Raw genomic sequence first — 14,756 nt, 5'->3', positions numbered from 1 at the left:
ACAAAAGAAATGAAAAATGAACGAAAGAGATACAGGGAGGCGGATTCGAAACGTTCGAATAAACTGGAACGTGCGCTCCTTCTTTCATCGGGAATAAAGTAAAAGGGTAATTACAAGGAAGAGAAAAAACTGGCGAACTCGTATACGCGATCGGGAATAATTCTTTTCACGTTCATCGATTGCCATGGGTAATTTGCTGGACAAAACGAGTGGCTTGGTTCGCCTCTTCTCCCATAAAGAACCGGTATTTTCATCGGGTTCGAATCGTCGATAGCAATTCGCGAATCAATTCGATTACGGCATTAAAACGCGAATTAAGCGAATGCTCGATCATTCGGGACCTTTATGGCAACTCTGGCGACGATAAAAATTCCAGTTGCGAGACGACGAGGAAAGTTTATATAGCTTCTCTCTTCTTTTTTTTCTTTTCAATCTTTTATCAGAGCGCCACGTTGAAATGCCGAAATGTCGGCAGAAATTTCTTCGAAAAACGAAGAATACACAGGTAGAGGTATTTCTTTGATTCAAGAAAGAATTTAAACTACAATTTATACGATACGATCATGATAAAGGAATTTTAAGTGATATTTATATTAAATAAAATTTCCTTTTTCTTTTCCTTTATGATGCAAGAACGTTCTCCCATAAAGAAGCCATAAAATTCGAAGAAAAATTAAATGGATAATACCAGATAGTAATATGGATTATTCATTTTATCTTTATGTAAAATGTATTACATAAATTCAAATTATTCCTCATGAAAGTTGTAATGTATATCATTGCCGAATATAACTCAAGATTATGATGGGTCATATTTTGACGTGCTTCTTTGTAAAGGAAAAATATAGAAATGGGGAATAGGGTTTCGAAAGGATCCAATGAGGCAGCTGACGCGACAGAAGCATAGAAGCATCGCGATGGAAGAACGAGGAAGGAAAAAGAAAAGGATTTTGAACGACACCAGCGCAATCGCTGCAGGGACGTTCTATTTACTGCGCTTTATTTGCATTCCCGTCGGGTTACACGCGATTTTTCGTGTCCTCAGTTCACCCCTTTTTCTCCTTCCCTTCGTATACGAAGGTGAAACGTGTGTCGAGCAACCTCGGGGAAAACATTCCTCTACGTCGACACGAAAATCGCATTCGTTCCTGGCGAATTTATGACACGGCCAGCCCTTTGAACCGTGCCCACTGTCCACGATATCTTGCGCCAAAAAAATATTGACAATACCCGTGACACGTTCAAAGCTCGGCCGATACTTGTGTCCGAAAACAATCCTTTCATACAGATGTCTTCGTTTCGAACATTTACGATACCATTCGATGTTTAGGGTTGGATTGAAGGGGTTGGAGAAGCGAATAGTTTTCTCAGAGTGATTACAGATTGATATTAATTAAAAAATGTTGTGCTAATGAGGGATTTAATTTGAACAGCTAGTTGAACATTAATTAGTTAGTAAATGATTTTGATTTTCTGATTCAATTTAACCTTTTCTATTTCTAATCAATAATTCATCACCTTTCATGTAAGAATTAGAAATTAATTTTTATTTATGAAAATGATTATTTGAAAAACCATGTATTATTATACAATAATGCATGGGTTTAATTATATTACAATTATAGTCTCCCAATTATAGGTAAAGCACCAACTAAATAATTATTTACCTATCCAATTATATGTTTGAATTAATTAATATCTTCGGAGTTATTAGTTGAATACATAACGGTAATTAATTACCCAATTAGCTTACGTTTGAATACCATATTACATATAATTTATCAAACGATTATTATCAACGTTTAAATTCCGATACCTTTCCAAGTATATCAGTTTTAAAAGTAATATTACAATAACATCATTAATTATTATTCAGATTGGTATACATTATTCGCCCTTCGCGATCCTCATTTCTTATCCACCTTATTTAGTTTGCCATAAATAATCAGATAAGACCGTTTTTCCATAGTCTTCGTCGAAGCTAAAGGATCACGCACCGTCACTAATGAGGCTCTGAAGCTGTTATTCCTTCAAGTGATTACAATAAATTAGGAAATTCTCTTCGGTTCATGTTTTATTAATAAATGTTCAGTACACTCGGGGGCAAAATTCAATGAACCACAAGTACATTCTTTATAAACCAGGGTTTAATTTATTTTCAATAATGAACTTTTTCTATAATAATATTATATTTGATGTGTTTCAGGCTAATTGGTACAGGGCGTCCCAATATTGCCGGTACCATGGAATGCATTTAGCGAGTATAGCTTCGCAAGAGGAGAACGACAGGCTCGAGAAACATATCAAAGATTTTGGCTTAGGGCACGAACATTTTTGGACTTCCGGTACTGATCAGGCTGAAGAAGGTACCTTCTTTTGGATGGCCAATGGCAGGCCTATTACATTTGAAAACTGGAATGTCGGCGAACCAAATAATTTCAGGTGAAATTCTTCTAATCTTTGTACTCTAATTTAGATATTTTAGAAAATGAAGCGATGGTATTATTAGTAATTATAATTATTATAACTGTAATTTTCTGGTACCTTTACATCAGAGGTTCTCAAACTTATTTGGCCTATCGCCCACGATGATTTACTTATCGCCCAAATTAATTATCAGTTATTTACACCAAACTTTACGTTTGAAATTGATATGCCATAAGTGGCATTTTATGGTATCTTTATATCAGAGGTTCTCAAACTTATTTGACCTACCGTCCATCATGCAATACTCAGCACCCAAATTAATTATCAGTCATTTATACCAAACTTTAAGCTTCAAATTCATATTCCATACATGCCATTTTATGGTACCTTTATATCAGAAGTTTCCAAACTTATTAATCTACTGTTTCTATGCTTTACTCAGAACCCTCCGAAAATCTACCTTCTTTAAACGAACAAACAGGAAGATGCAGTGACCAATTTATACCCCTCGATTACATTTAAAGCCACTACCGCCCCCATGAATTGTTCCAAAGCCCATAAGAAGATAATATCTCCAACTTTGGGAAGCACTGCTTTATATTATCCTCAATTCGAAGTGGACCATTAAAATTCAAACTCCAATAATTTCTCATAACACCTCTTGTAACAAAACAACAATAACAGAAACACAATGCAATCTTTTGTTCCTTCCAGATACGAGAACGGTGAAGAGGAGCATTGTCTCGAATTATGGAACAGGGATGGTAAAGGGTTAAAGTGGAACGACAGCCCATGTAGTTTTGAAACTTTCTTCGTCTGCGAGGTGCAGTGACGAGGAACGTATTCGAAAGTCATCGATTCCATTCGATATACTTTTACGAGTCATCGTCAGTTGTTGCTAAGAAATTGAGTGACGAGTTAATTATCGATTTCCTTTCGTTTCTGTTGCAACCTGCCGAACAGACTGAACGTGAAAAATAACCTTGTGTGTTAGCCATGTGTTTCGAGTGCTAATCACGGGCTGTATCAGAAGGACCATTACTGCCCTTGAAGGGACGGTACAACGATGGATCACTTTTTTTTGGACTTATTGAAATGTGCTGGTCAAAACTGAAAAGGTTTGATATTCTATGTGTGTGTTCTACTTGTGCGTAGAATGTTTTCTTTAACATTCTGTCTTCAGGTGGATTAAGGACACTTAAGTGGCCCATTTTGTTTCTTCTCACGCTGTCTGTAGATAATTGTTTATTTTCATAGAAATATTAATTAAGGACTCGTACAATTTTAGTTCGCGTTAGTTGTTTATAAGTAACGATGTATGTGTATGTGTATAACAACCATCTCAGACTGCGTAGGTATACTCTGGTATGAATTATTCTCGTTCTAGATATTCATTCTTTACATGTATGATTTTTCTTTTTGTTTATATAATGTGTTATTAATACGAAATTGTAATGTACAATACAAGGTATAGCATAACGTAATGTTAAAGATAGGAAATAAAAGGAGTAATATTTTTTAATACGAATAAACTTAATTAACAATTTTATAAATGAATATTCATTTTTCAGAACAAAGGCAAGTAGTTCGTTGGTTTGCAAAATTGTTAATTTTTTATTACTTTTCTCTTCATTATTAGAAACTCGTTATACTAATTTTTGTATTGGCGGATTTTATACTTTATTTACCAAATTAATATAAAATTACCATTCGCCAATTATTAACAAAGTATGCACTTCTATAAATTAATTTTCATATTTTTTGTAAAAAAATAAGAGATTTAGTTTAAGATGCCAATCAATGCATAGTTCTATACAAATTAACGACTATCTAATTAACAAATATTGCAATAAACCACTTGGTTTTTAATTGAAAGTAAGAATTCACGTCGTACAGTGTGAAGCGTACAGTAAAGAAAGGAATTCGTTTGATAGAAATTCTGAACGAACTTTGTGCTTTTACGAGCTTGTTGAGCGTTGAAGCATTAAACCTCGACTTCGAGAACACACGCCATGATACATGGTATCGTTCAACATTATACAGTGAAATTTCAATTACTCTCTAACTTTTCGTCGTGTTTCACATTCAAAAAATGGGGTGTTGAAATTGAATTCCTTAAACTATTCGACGAAGTTATTACTTATGAATATTTATTTTAGCCAATCAATTTTTAAATTAACTAAAGCAAATTTAATTAACTGAAGCTGATTTCTGTACGCTTCAAGTTGATTGGCTTCTGAAGATGTTCACGTATCAAGTCTCATCGAAGGATTGCAATGAAACTAATTTTGTAATAGAAATTAATTTCGGTAATATTGAAATGTTTCATATTAGCAAAATTAATATAATATATAATTTAAGTATAAAGAAGAAAATTAAAAATAAAATTTTCATTATACTTTTATTATGCTTGTATCGTTAACCATTGTACAGACGGAACAAAATAAGCAGACTTATGAAATGATCAAATACCAAAATTAAGTAGAGTCTCGTTATCGACAAGTAAAAACGAATGGAACAAAAACAGGATACAATTCAGTGTACAACTTTTCGCTTGCGGATTGCACGTTCCGGCAATTCGGAACAACGCATCGGTTGCTTCATTTTTCGCGATTGGTGCCGTTTCGAAGCGTCGAAATCGCGTGCCGCGAAAGCTTGGCCGCGCTTATTGAAAAAGGCAGGCGAGCCAATAACAAAAGGTAGAAAAGAAAAACACAGGAACCGGCCAGAAAAAGCACGCAACTGTAATGAAAGTTGTTCTCCCGGAACGTTGTATTCCCGTAACGAATCTTTCCGGTCGACGTGACCCATGCTTCGTCGTTTCAACGTTCCTCCCTGCCCACCGACCACCCTCCACCGTCCACTGACTGCCCTCAACAGGATTGACAGAACCAATTAGTGGTTCCGTCGATTTTTCGCCGTTTCTGGGGAAACAACAATACCTTGGGGAGAGGTAGCGAGCTAGCAAAAGCGGGAATAAACAAGAATAAAACGAACGGTGCTGAAGGGACTTGTAAAAGTATGGAGCAGGCGAGGCTAATGAAAATGAAATCGATGGGCTACAAAGATTATGTCAGATCTGATTTACGGTACAGTTTATATGTTGTAACGTAAGCTTTCCTTAGTTAACTCCTTTGCATGATGATACTGAAACAGATACGTGTAAATATACAACAGATTCTCGTTATATTACCATGTGAGCGATTTGACATTCGCATGGATTTTTAAGGAAATTAGTGTCGTTCTTCCATCATTATAGTTTACGAAGATCATATACCACTATCTCTTCTTCTCTTTCTGTAAAATGAGAGCTTAGAAGTTTGGGAAAGCTTCCTCATTAGTGGGGATATGTTATAATGACAGTCTACTGTATAACATTGTTTAGTCATATGCAATAATCGGGTGCTAAATAACTATATTCATCCTAATTATACAGTAACCAATTAGGGTAGGTGATTGTAGTTTTCCTTAGTAATGAAATAGTTGAAAGGAATTGTAGAAGCATCCTATCATCTGTCACGAATTTGCATCCCTCAATTCTATGCATTGCTTACATCTCTGCATTCTTCACATCTCCGCATCACTTACATCCCAGTATTCCACACATCCCTGCATTTCTTATATTCCTGCATCCCTTATAGCCATGTATTACTTATACCCCCGCAACCCTTACATCAATGCATCTCATACATCTCTGCATCCCTCATACCACTGCACCTCATACATCTCTGCATTCCTCATACCACTGCACCTCATACATCTCTGCATCCCTCATACCACTGTCTCCCTTATATCTCTGCATCCCTTACACCTTTGCATTCCTTACAACCGTGCATCCCTTACATCTCTGCATCCCTCATACCACTGTCTCCCTTATATCTCTGCATCCCTTACACCTTTGCATTCCTTACAACCGTGCATCCCTTACATCTCTGCATCCCTCATACCACTGTCTCCCATATATCTCTGCATCCCTTACACCTTTGCATTCCTTACAACCGTGTATCCTTTACAACCGTGCATCCCTTACATCTCTGCATTCCTTATATTCCGGGCATCTCTTAGGACTTACACAGAAATCAAAATATTGTGATGACTTTAGCTTCCATTTTTGCAGCCAGGGGGCGCTGTTTCGACGTGAAGATATTAGTTCAAATTTTTGCCGCTAGAGGGCCAGCGATTTTGTATAGATTTAGTTCCTCTTTTTACCACCAGATGGCGCTGTTTCGACGTGAAGATTTTAGTTCACATTTTTGCCGCTAGAGGGCCAGCGATTTGGTATAGATATAGTTCCTTTTTTTACTACCAGATGGCGCTGTTTCGATGTGAAGATTTTAGTTCACATTTTTGCCGCTAGAGGGCGCTGTTACGGTTTGTTTCTTTTTTTTGTATTTTTTTTTACGTGGAGAAATATGGCATAAGACCCCCCACCATCCTCCATGGAAAGAATGAAAAAAATAAACAACTGCAAAGAGAAGCCTTGGTCCACAAAGAGTAGGAATAAGATAAACAATACCTGGGAAGGGTGGTCTCCGCGGGGCCCATAAAGAGAAATAAAATAATAAATAATTAGGAAGCATAGGTTTCGCCCAGAAAGAAAGATAAAATAATTAATAACTGATAAGGGTTAGCTTTAGCCCATATGGAAGCATCAAATAATAAATAACTGGTAAAGTGGGGCTCATAAGGAAGGATAGAATAATAAAGAAAATGGGGTGATCAGCCGAGGCCCAAAAGAGGGATACAGTCATTAATGTTATTTCCCTTCGATGAGCTTATTTAATACGCAAAGAAAGTAAATAAAGTAAATTAAATAAACTCCGGAAGGAAATTAGAGGACAATTATTGCACTGGTTGTGCCCTCTTCATACGGACCTGATATCACATTGGGGTGTTAGGGACCCCGCAGCGCCAGTGATTCTTTCTGCACATCGACATATCATCTTGGAGTGTTAGGGACCCCGAAGCACCTATAACAGTCTTTACTTACCGACATTATGGCATCCGGGGTGTCAGAGACCCCGTAGCACCGGTGACACTCTTTACATACCGACAATTACGGCATCCGGGGTGTCAGGGACCCCGATATATCGTTGGCGCTCTCTACATACCGGCCTGATATCATCTTGGGGTGATAGGGACCCCGAAGCACCGATAACACTTACCGACATTATGGCATTCGGGGTGTCAGAGACCCCGCAGCACCGGTGACACTCTTTACATACCGACATTACGGTATCCGGGGTGTCAGGGACCCCGATACATCGTTGGTGCTCTCTACATACCGGCCTGATATCGTCTTGGGGTGTTAGGGACCCCGAAGCACCGATAACACTCTTTACATACCGACATTATGGCACCCGGGGTGTCAAGGACCCCGATATATCGTTGACGCTCTCTGCATACCGGCCTGATATCATCTTGGGGTATTAGGGACCCCGAAGCACGGTGACACTCTTTACATACCGGCATCGGTTGCGGTGTAGGGCTATATAAATTAGTGTTCTTTATGTATTAATTAATGAAAATGTGGCTATTGCGGTAAAATTGCATCAGTAATTGTTGACGCCGATAAATTACGCGACAATTATATCAACGGTAGGTAATATAGGGAAACAGGGAATTTAGGATAGTGATAGATACAACCGGATCTAGCGAAATATAAGACCTGGATAAACAAACAAATCGCGAATTAGTGAGTGCAGGATAGCGATGGATTTGACCAGAAATAGGGAAATATAAGACAGTAAAACTTAAATAGTAAAAAAGTTCCAAACGGGACTACGTTGATCTTAATATTAAAAATAAAACACCAGCTGTGTAGTATACAAAACAACAATGTTTTATTTGAAACAACATACAATCACGTGCCACATATGTTCCTTAAAAGCCATCGGTTCGCACATTCCGCGAAATGATTGGTCAACGATCATCCTTTGTTCTCCATCAACACCAGTGATATCCTCGCGGAATTCGCGAACTTCCTTTATCTATTATTTCTCCGTCTCAACCTCCGTTTCTTTGATACAATAATCTTATTTCTCCCATGGAAAAAAAAAAAAAAAATAGAAAACGTACGCTGACACAAATACACAGACCCTTTCGAGGCATTTCGAAAAGGTTTCCGGTTGGCGAGGTTTATTTTTCGTCGCTAAATTTATTTTGCTGGTCTAACACTAATCTTAGGGTTCTCTGTTGCCCGCTAATATCCTCGATGGTGAAGACGTAGAAGCGCGAACTCGAGTTTCTTCGACGATTATCCAAAAAATTTGTCGCACTTATGCACATATCGTAGATGAGTACACGCACGAGTTTATACAATACAAACAAAGTACTTTTCTTTTTATACCGTTTGTACACGCATTCGTTATCATACGTACGATCGCAATGTCGCGGCAATCGGAATTTTCTTTTTAATTAGCTATCCTTTTTCTTCTTCGTATCTCGGCACGAAATCGATCATCGTCCACGATGACGATGAATTTTGATGCCTCGCGATTTTTACTAATCTAATTCTTTTAAATCCACTGAGAAATGCGGTTTTAGATTTATCACGGACGTGGCTTGGACCCTTTCGATCTTCTTTCGAAAGTTCGTCGATCGTGAAAATGAATATTGTAAAGTGGTTGGTTATTGCTACTATTATCGCTATTTGAGGTACACGAATAATGTAGAATTTTATAATAGTACCTTTGGAACATCCTATGATTTTCAAATGTTAATCAAATATTTTTGACACCTGTTAACTATTATTACAGGACTATATTTTGGTCCTATTGGAAAATTCTACAAGTAGGATATAAAATGACTTTTATACTTCTATGTGTTTGAAATTTAATTTAATTAATTTGTAATTAATATAAGTGGCAATCGATTCTAAATTATATAAAGATACTATGAATATGTAAAGTTATAATAAAATTTTGATTTGCAAAGAGAAGAATTGTCACAATTTTTACTTTTTTAATGAATCTACCTCATTTTAAAGTCCTTTTCAGGTCTTCTTAATTCTTAAAAAAAGAGAATTCAAGAAAATTTCAAAATAATCTTTAATATCTTTGATAATCGTTATTTTATTTTAAATTATCCATAGTGAAGTTGAAAAGATTAATAAATTCTGTAATCTTACTAAATATACTAATTTAATGAAATGACGACGAATGATTGATCGAAAGAGTCCCGGTAAGAAATGAGCGTGCGAGGAACACGAATCTAGGATGAAAACGGCGGAAGGAAGCCAATCGTTCATCCCAGAATGACTAATCTACGATTACGGGTACGAGAATCTTGGGAGATCACGAGTACGACGCTGAAAAATTATTATTTAAGGCCGCTATTTCGTGTGTGCGCACGATTTCTCGGTTCGCAGGGTTGTCCCGACTGTTCGTTTCGTTCTCTAATTACGAAAATATATTTTTACACGGTCTTTCGTTATTCGTCGAAGTGTTTTCTTTTTAAAAGGAAGAACTCGTGATCGCCGATGAAAATTGAATTTCTTTAAACTTTCACTCGTTTCTCGACGATCAAAACTATCATGGACTGCTTTAAATATTACATTTTAAAAAATGGAAAATTTTTTCTTCAGTTGAAATTTCTATAACAACGTCAAATCAATGAAAAATGTTATTCGCTGACGATTGAGCAGTCGAGGATAAATTTCCGAGTTAACTCCAAATGCCTGTTCGTTGTATCGACGCGAATTCTCGGATGAAAATCATGCTCCGTTATAGAAAAATCATTCCATTGACCTGTACGCACCATCGAGTATCTCTTCGTCTAATAATTGCGAGGAATTACATGAGGTTATTCTTAAACGATCATTCAGTGGCGAGTGGGCACACGGTGAAAAGGAATCTCTCTCGTTTTTTGTCGGATGGAAACAGCGTAGATCTCTGTCGATCGAAAAATGGGCTAAGCTTTACGTGTTTAAATATTTAACACTTTGACGGCAGCTGATTTCGACGCGTGGCTTTTCACATTACCATTTATCTATATTTATTAGTATTTCGTTAATTAAACTTTAAAAGAAGTCTTGGAAAATAAAATTGTGTAAATAGAATTCTATAAAAATTAATTAATATTCTTTAAAAATTAATTAAAATTGAAGAATTGAAAAGTAATATATAAGTAAATGAACGTTAAATAAAATTGGGGTCGCCAGTGATCAACGCTACAAATTTAATCTGCAAATTAAGGAGTTAAGTCAATCATATGTCAGACCAAGCGAATGTAGGCAAGTGCTTTGATTAAAATTAGGTATCGAAATTTTTTAATGAAAATAGTATCCAAATGAATATTGTAAAATTTAAAAGAGGGAAAGTTTTCAAATAATAAATTAGAAAATTAGAAAATTAACAAATTAGAATTTCTTAGAATTAACAAAATTCTTTTGCAGCTTTTCCATTATAATCAATTAATATTGTCGATCGCCAATAACCCTATGACATTTAAATTATTAAATAACAAAAGAAAGTACTATCAGAATTGAAATAAAAAGAATCCTTAGTGTTCTTAAACCCGTATTATCGTGTACTGTAAAGTTTCCTATTACTACTATGGTAACCAACATTTCAATACAACGAGAATTAATATAAAATTACAAAGATCATAGATCTCATAAAATGTATGGCCGTTAAAGTGTTAACAATAGCGGATAGAGATGTTAATCATAGCATGATCGACACATTCAATCCGATTTTCTTTCTTTATCATAGCTTTCAGAGGAATAATTAATAATCACATTCTCTCGCTCACTTTCTCTCTTGACTTAACAATGTAACACTTCCATTATCTTTAACAACAACAGTAACAACATGTTCTTCGATAGCAAGATACTATCGTTGGAATTGTGAACGGAGCACTCGTGTCTCATCCTCGAAACAAGAATTAAATCATTTATATAAAATTCAGAATGCCAATGGAATTCGATAAAGATTAATGAAAAACTTCGATTTTATATTATCATATTCTTTGTTCAAATATTTCTGAAGAAATTTTTATCGAATCTTCTTAAAGGTGTTAATTTTATGTGGTTGCTTTGAATTTTTTTTTAATCTGCGAGGAGTTGAAACAAGTGCTTTCGAGTGGAATTTTTTGATGTCCAGCGTAAGCCACAATAGCTGAGCCACAGGAAATAAGCCTGATATATATTTGTTTTTTCAAAATTCGTAGCTTTTCTTCGATACAGTTTATGCTGTTGGAAGCATTCAGGTTTAATATAGATTTTGAGAATTTTTGCAACACTTCATTAGTAATTCTCTATTTCAGATAATTTGGGATCAAATTAGAAATTAGATTTAAGATTTAATTTCAATCATAATTACTTAACACATGAGTGTGTGTCAAATGTAATGTAATCCAATAATTAGAAAAAGAAAAGAAAAGGATTGCATAGATGGAAAGTTCGAAATTTAATTTTGAAAATGAACTATTAATATTTATCCTTAGTAATTAGAATTTCAAATCCAATGTTAACATCGCTTACTTATGATAATTCTAAAAAAGGTTACAAAAATTCTGAAAATTCTTACAATTTAAATCTAAAATCTCACGTACTATTATTCTGAATAACTTTATCTGAAAATTTTAAATTTGAAAAATAAAAGATAATTCGAACGACTGCAGCATTTGTACAGCAAAAGTTGTTCAACAAATAAATACTTTCCCAGGGCTTGATTTCTGACTTACACGGTACAATGCGTTCTATGTACAGCAAACGTAGTTTTTAGAACATTAAACCTATCACTGTCGATTTTTCCTACGCGCACACACAACCACACACGCAAATGCACACGCTCACAATATTCTTGGTTGCCCAGTTTGTTTTCTGTTGTATCAGAAGAACTTGGCCTCCCTCAACTACTCCTTACGAGGATAGATTTTCATCAGCGAGATTTGCGAAGTGTCAGGACGTCGAATCGCAAAGTTTCTTTTTCCCATTTAATGAAACTCGATGTTTCGTTTATGCTAGAAAATATTTCGTATTAAAAATGTCACGCGATAAGATTCAGTCTCAGGCACCGTTGCATATTGTAACGTTCTAATTTTTAGTTTCGAATTTGCACTTTTCTAATCGTCCTGATTCCCTTCTGATCGAATTTTAATTCTTAGACAATCCAATGATGATTATTTTGAAATATTTTTCAAGAAGATAATTCTTTGACGACAATTACGTAGAGGGAGAAAATATAATTTTAATAATATTCATAAATAAATGTGTGTATTAATTATAAATAACCAATAGCGAAATTGCAAAATTGATGTATAAAAATTATTTGTTGGCACAAAGTGAAAAATTGACCAATTTGTTAATTTAATTTAACCAAGTTAATTAAATTGTTAATCATCACTGGATCGATCTTCATTTATTTCGCTAAAAATTTGTCGCACGACACCTGACACTCCCTCAATGATTTTTCATTAAATCGTAAACACCCGGTGAATTTTATTACGTGTACATTTTGTTGAGCATATTACGTCCTCGAAGTGGGTTTCTTTTAGAATATTTCATTGTTTACCACAATATACATACTTAACGTGTAATAGTATCTCGTGTGTACATTACGTATTAAATATAATGTATATGTATATATGTATATATGTATATATGACATACTCGAATGCCATAGTTACATCATTTATGGTACACATTGACATTTTCCATCAAGATGTCGATTGGTTTAGCAACGATTTGCTCACCTTAAAGTTCGTTTTGACGAACTGTCGTTGGCTCGAATGTGCGCCCTATTTATTTTTCTTTTTGCAAAAAAGAACAAAGAGGGACCAAAGTTTCGTACAAAATTTCAACGAGATTCTCAAAAGATTTCGGAATTTCAATAACTATCTATTGCATTGTTGCTGCCTGAATAATTTTCTTTCATCGATTCTCATGAAATTACTTATCACCTGCTATCAAATAATAATAATAAAGGATTGGAATTTCATTTTATTGGCGTTATCAAGCTGCAAAGTCAATATGCAGTTTTCGAAATGTTGAAATGGAACGATGTATTCGTCGAGTATATGAAAATCCACGATTACAATCTCAAAATTTCATTTGAATATATGACAATTGGATTCCTCGAAACCGAGTATCGTTTCAACGATAAGAAAAATCCTTTCCCTTAAGTTTATTAAAAAATGTATACATTAATTTTCATTTCAATGACTGTCGTTCGAACGACACCTACATCGAAGAGAGGAAATAATAAAATATAATAGTAAAGCGTTCTTATGTTCACAAAATTACTCGATTCACGATTAATATCTTTCAATTTTTCTTACTTCGAAATCCAACTGATATTAGGTTATTGTAAACGAAATGGCCGATTTATTTACAAAGTTTTTCAATAATTATACTTTCGATTCGTTACAAAATCTCCTAATTAAAATGAAAAGAAAGAAGAAAAGTACATATATAAAATTTCACTTAAATTCATTGCATGTTGCAATTGACAACCAACCATTAATAAAACATTTATATAGTAATTTATATTAAACATTAAGCTTTGAATTGATATGGCATAATTATTATTTAACGATACTTTTCCCTTTAGACTGTCCACCATAGAAAATCAGCCATTTAATATACAACAGCCTAATAATTCAAGCAACCCATTTCAAATCCCATAAAATGCCAACCTTATCTCCCGGCTGCTTTCTTATTCAACAAAACGTGGGCAGAATTTCAGATTCCTTCAAGAAATCTTCAGTCCGATCCCACCGGGGAATTCGTTCCTTAGTTCGTCGACACGGTGCTCTTCTAAAGTCTGATAAACACCATAAAATTCGAAAAAATCGTCCAACAGCATCCCAGAACTTGGACGCAATCACAACATGAACACCGTACAGATTTCTGGCACCGTCAATATCCACAGTTCGACAATCAGAAATAATTCGAAAGGGGGAACGATCGATTTTCATTTTTCTTTTCATCTTCTTCGTAGGCACTGAACGTTCACCCGTATCTTCTTCCGGTATGAAACCGGGATTCTCGAAGACTGTCCATAGATGGTTCAGAAACTTCACACGATGGTCGTGCACCATCGATCCGATTGTTTCGTAACGAGGGAAGCCTCGACGAGGCCACGAGGCATTGACTCGTTGTCCGAAATTAGGGAAGCGACTGGATTCGCTTTTCCGGGACTCTTACACGCTTCCTGAGGGGTTGGGCAATCGTAGCCGGCTCTCTAAGATCACAGAACTGTTTCCATCTCGGCGATTTCCGTTCTGGCTGCACCGTCGTCCGGGATCCTGTGTTCGAAAGATAGAGCTACCTTGAAATTTCAAGCCACCGAGAATTGAATTCGAAAGATTGCGTTTATTTGGTA

At 35.4% G+C, this 14,756-nt stretch overlaps 2 protein-coding genes across 9 annotated transcripts in view; one reads left to right on the top strand and one right to left on the bottom strand.

The window, feature by feature from the left end:
- LOC117611482 (uncharacterized) overlaps window positions 1–3,972 on the top strand; it is an 89,322-nt gene extending 85,350 nt beyond the window's left edge. For 2 of the 3 annotated variants that reach the window (XM_034339502.2, XM_034339456.2), the window contains exons 5-6: window positions 2,207–2,442; window positions 3,142–3,972. In XM_034339502.2, coding sequence (XP_034195393.1) covers window positions 2,207–2,442; window positions 3,142–3,259 — 354 coding nt within the window. In that variant the 3' untranslated portion in view covers window positions 3,260–3,972. The remainder of the gene's footprint in view (window positions 1–2,206; window positions 2,443–3,141) is intronic. The other variant, XM_034339482.2, reaches the window with a different exon arrangement.
- A 4,448-nt stretch (window positions 3,973–8,420) lies between these two features.
- The window catches only part of Nmdar2 (glutamate ionotropic receptor NMDA type subunit 2), a 179,111-nt gene continuing 172,775 nt past the window's right edge, over window positions 8,421–14,756 (bottom strand). For all 6 annotated transcript variants that reach the window (XM_034328851.2, XM_034328879.2, XM_034328870.2 and 3 more), the window contains one exon: window positions 8,421–14,679. In XM_034328851.2, the coding sequence (XP_034184742.1) occupies window positions 14,622–14,679 (58 nt within the window). In that variant the 3' untranslated portion in view covers window positions 8,421–14,621. The remainder of the gene's footprint in view (window positions 14,680–14,756) is intronic.

Source organism: Osmia lignaria, chromosome 9, assembly GCF_051020975.1.
Source record: "Osmia lignaria lignaria isolate PbOS001 chromosome 9, iyOsmLign1, whole genome shotgun sequence".
Taxonomy (NCBI): domain Eukaryota; kingdom Metazoa; phylum Arthropoda; class Insecta; order Hymenoptera; family Megachilidae; genus Osmia; species Osmia lignaria.
This window is presented reverse-complemented; position numbering and strand designations above follow the sequence as displayed.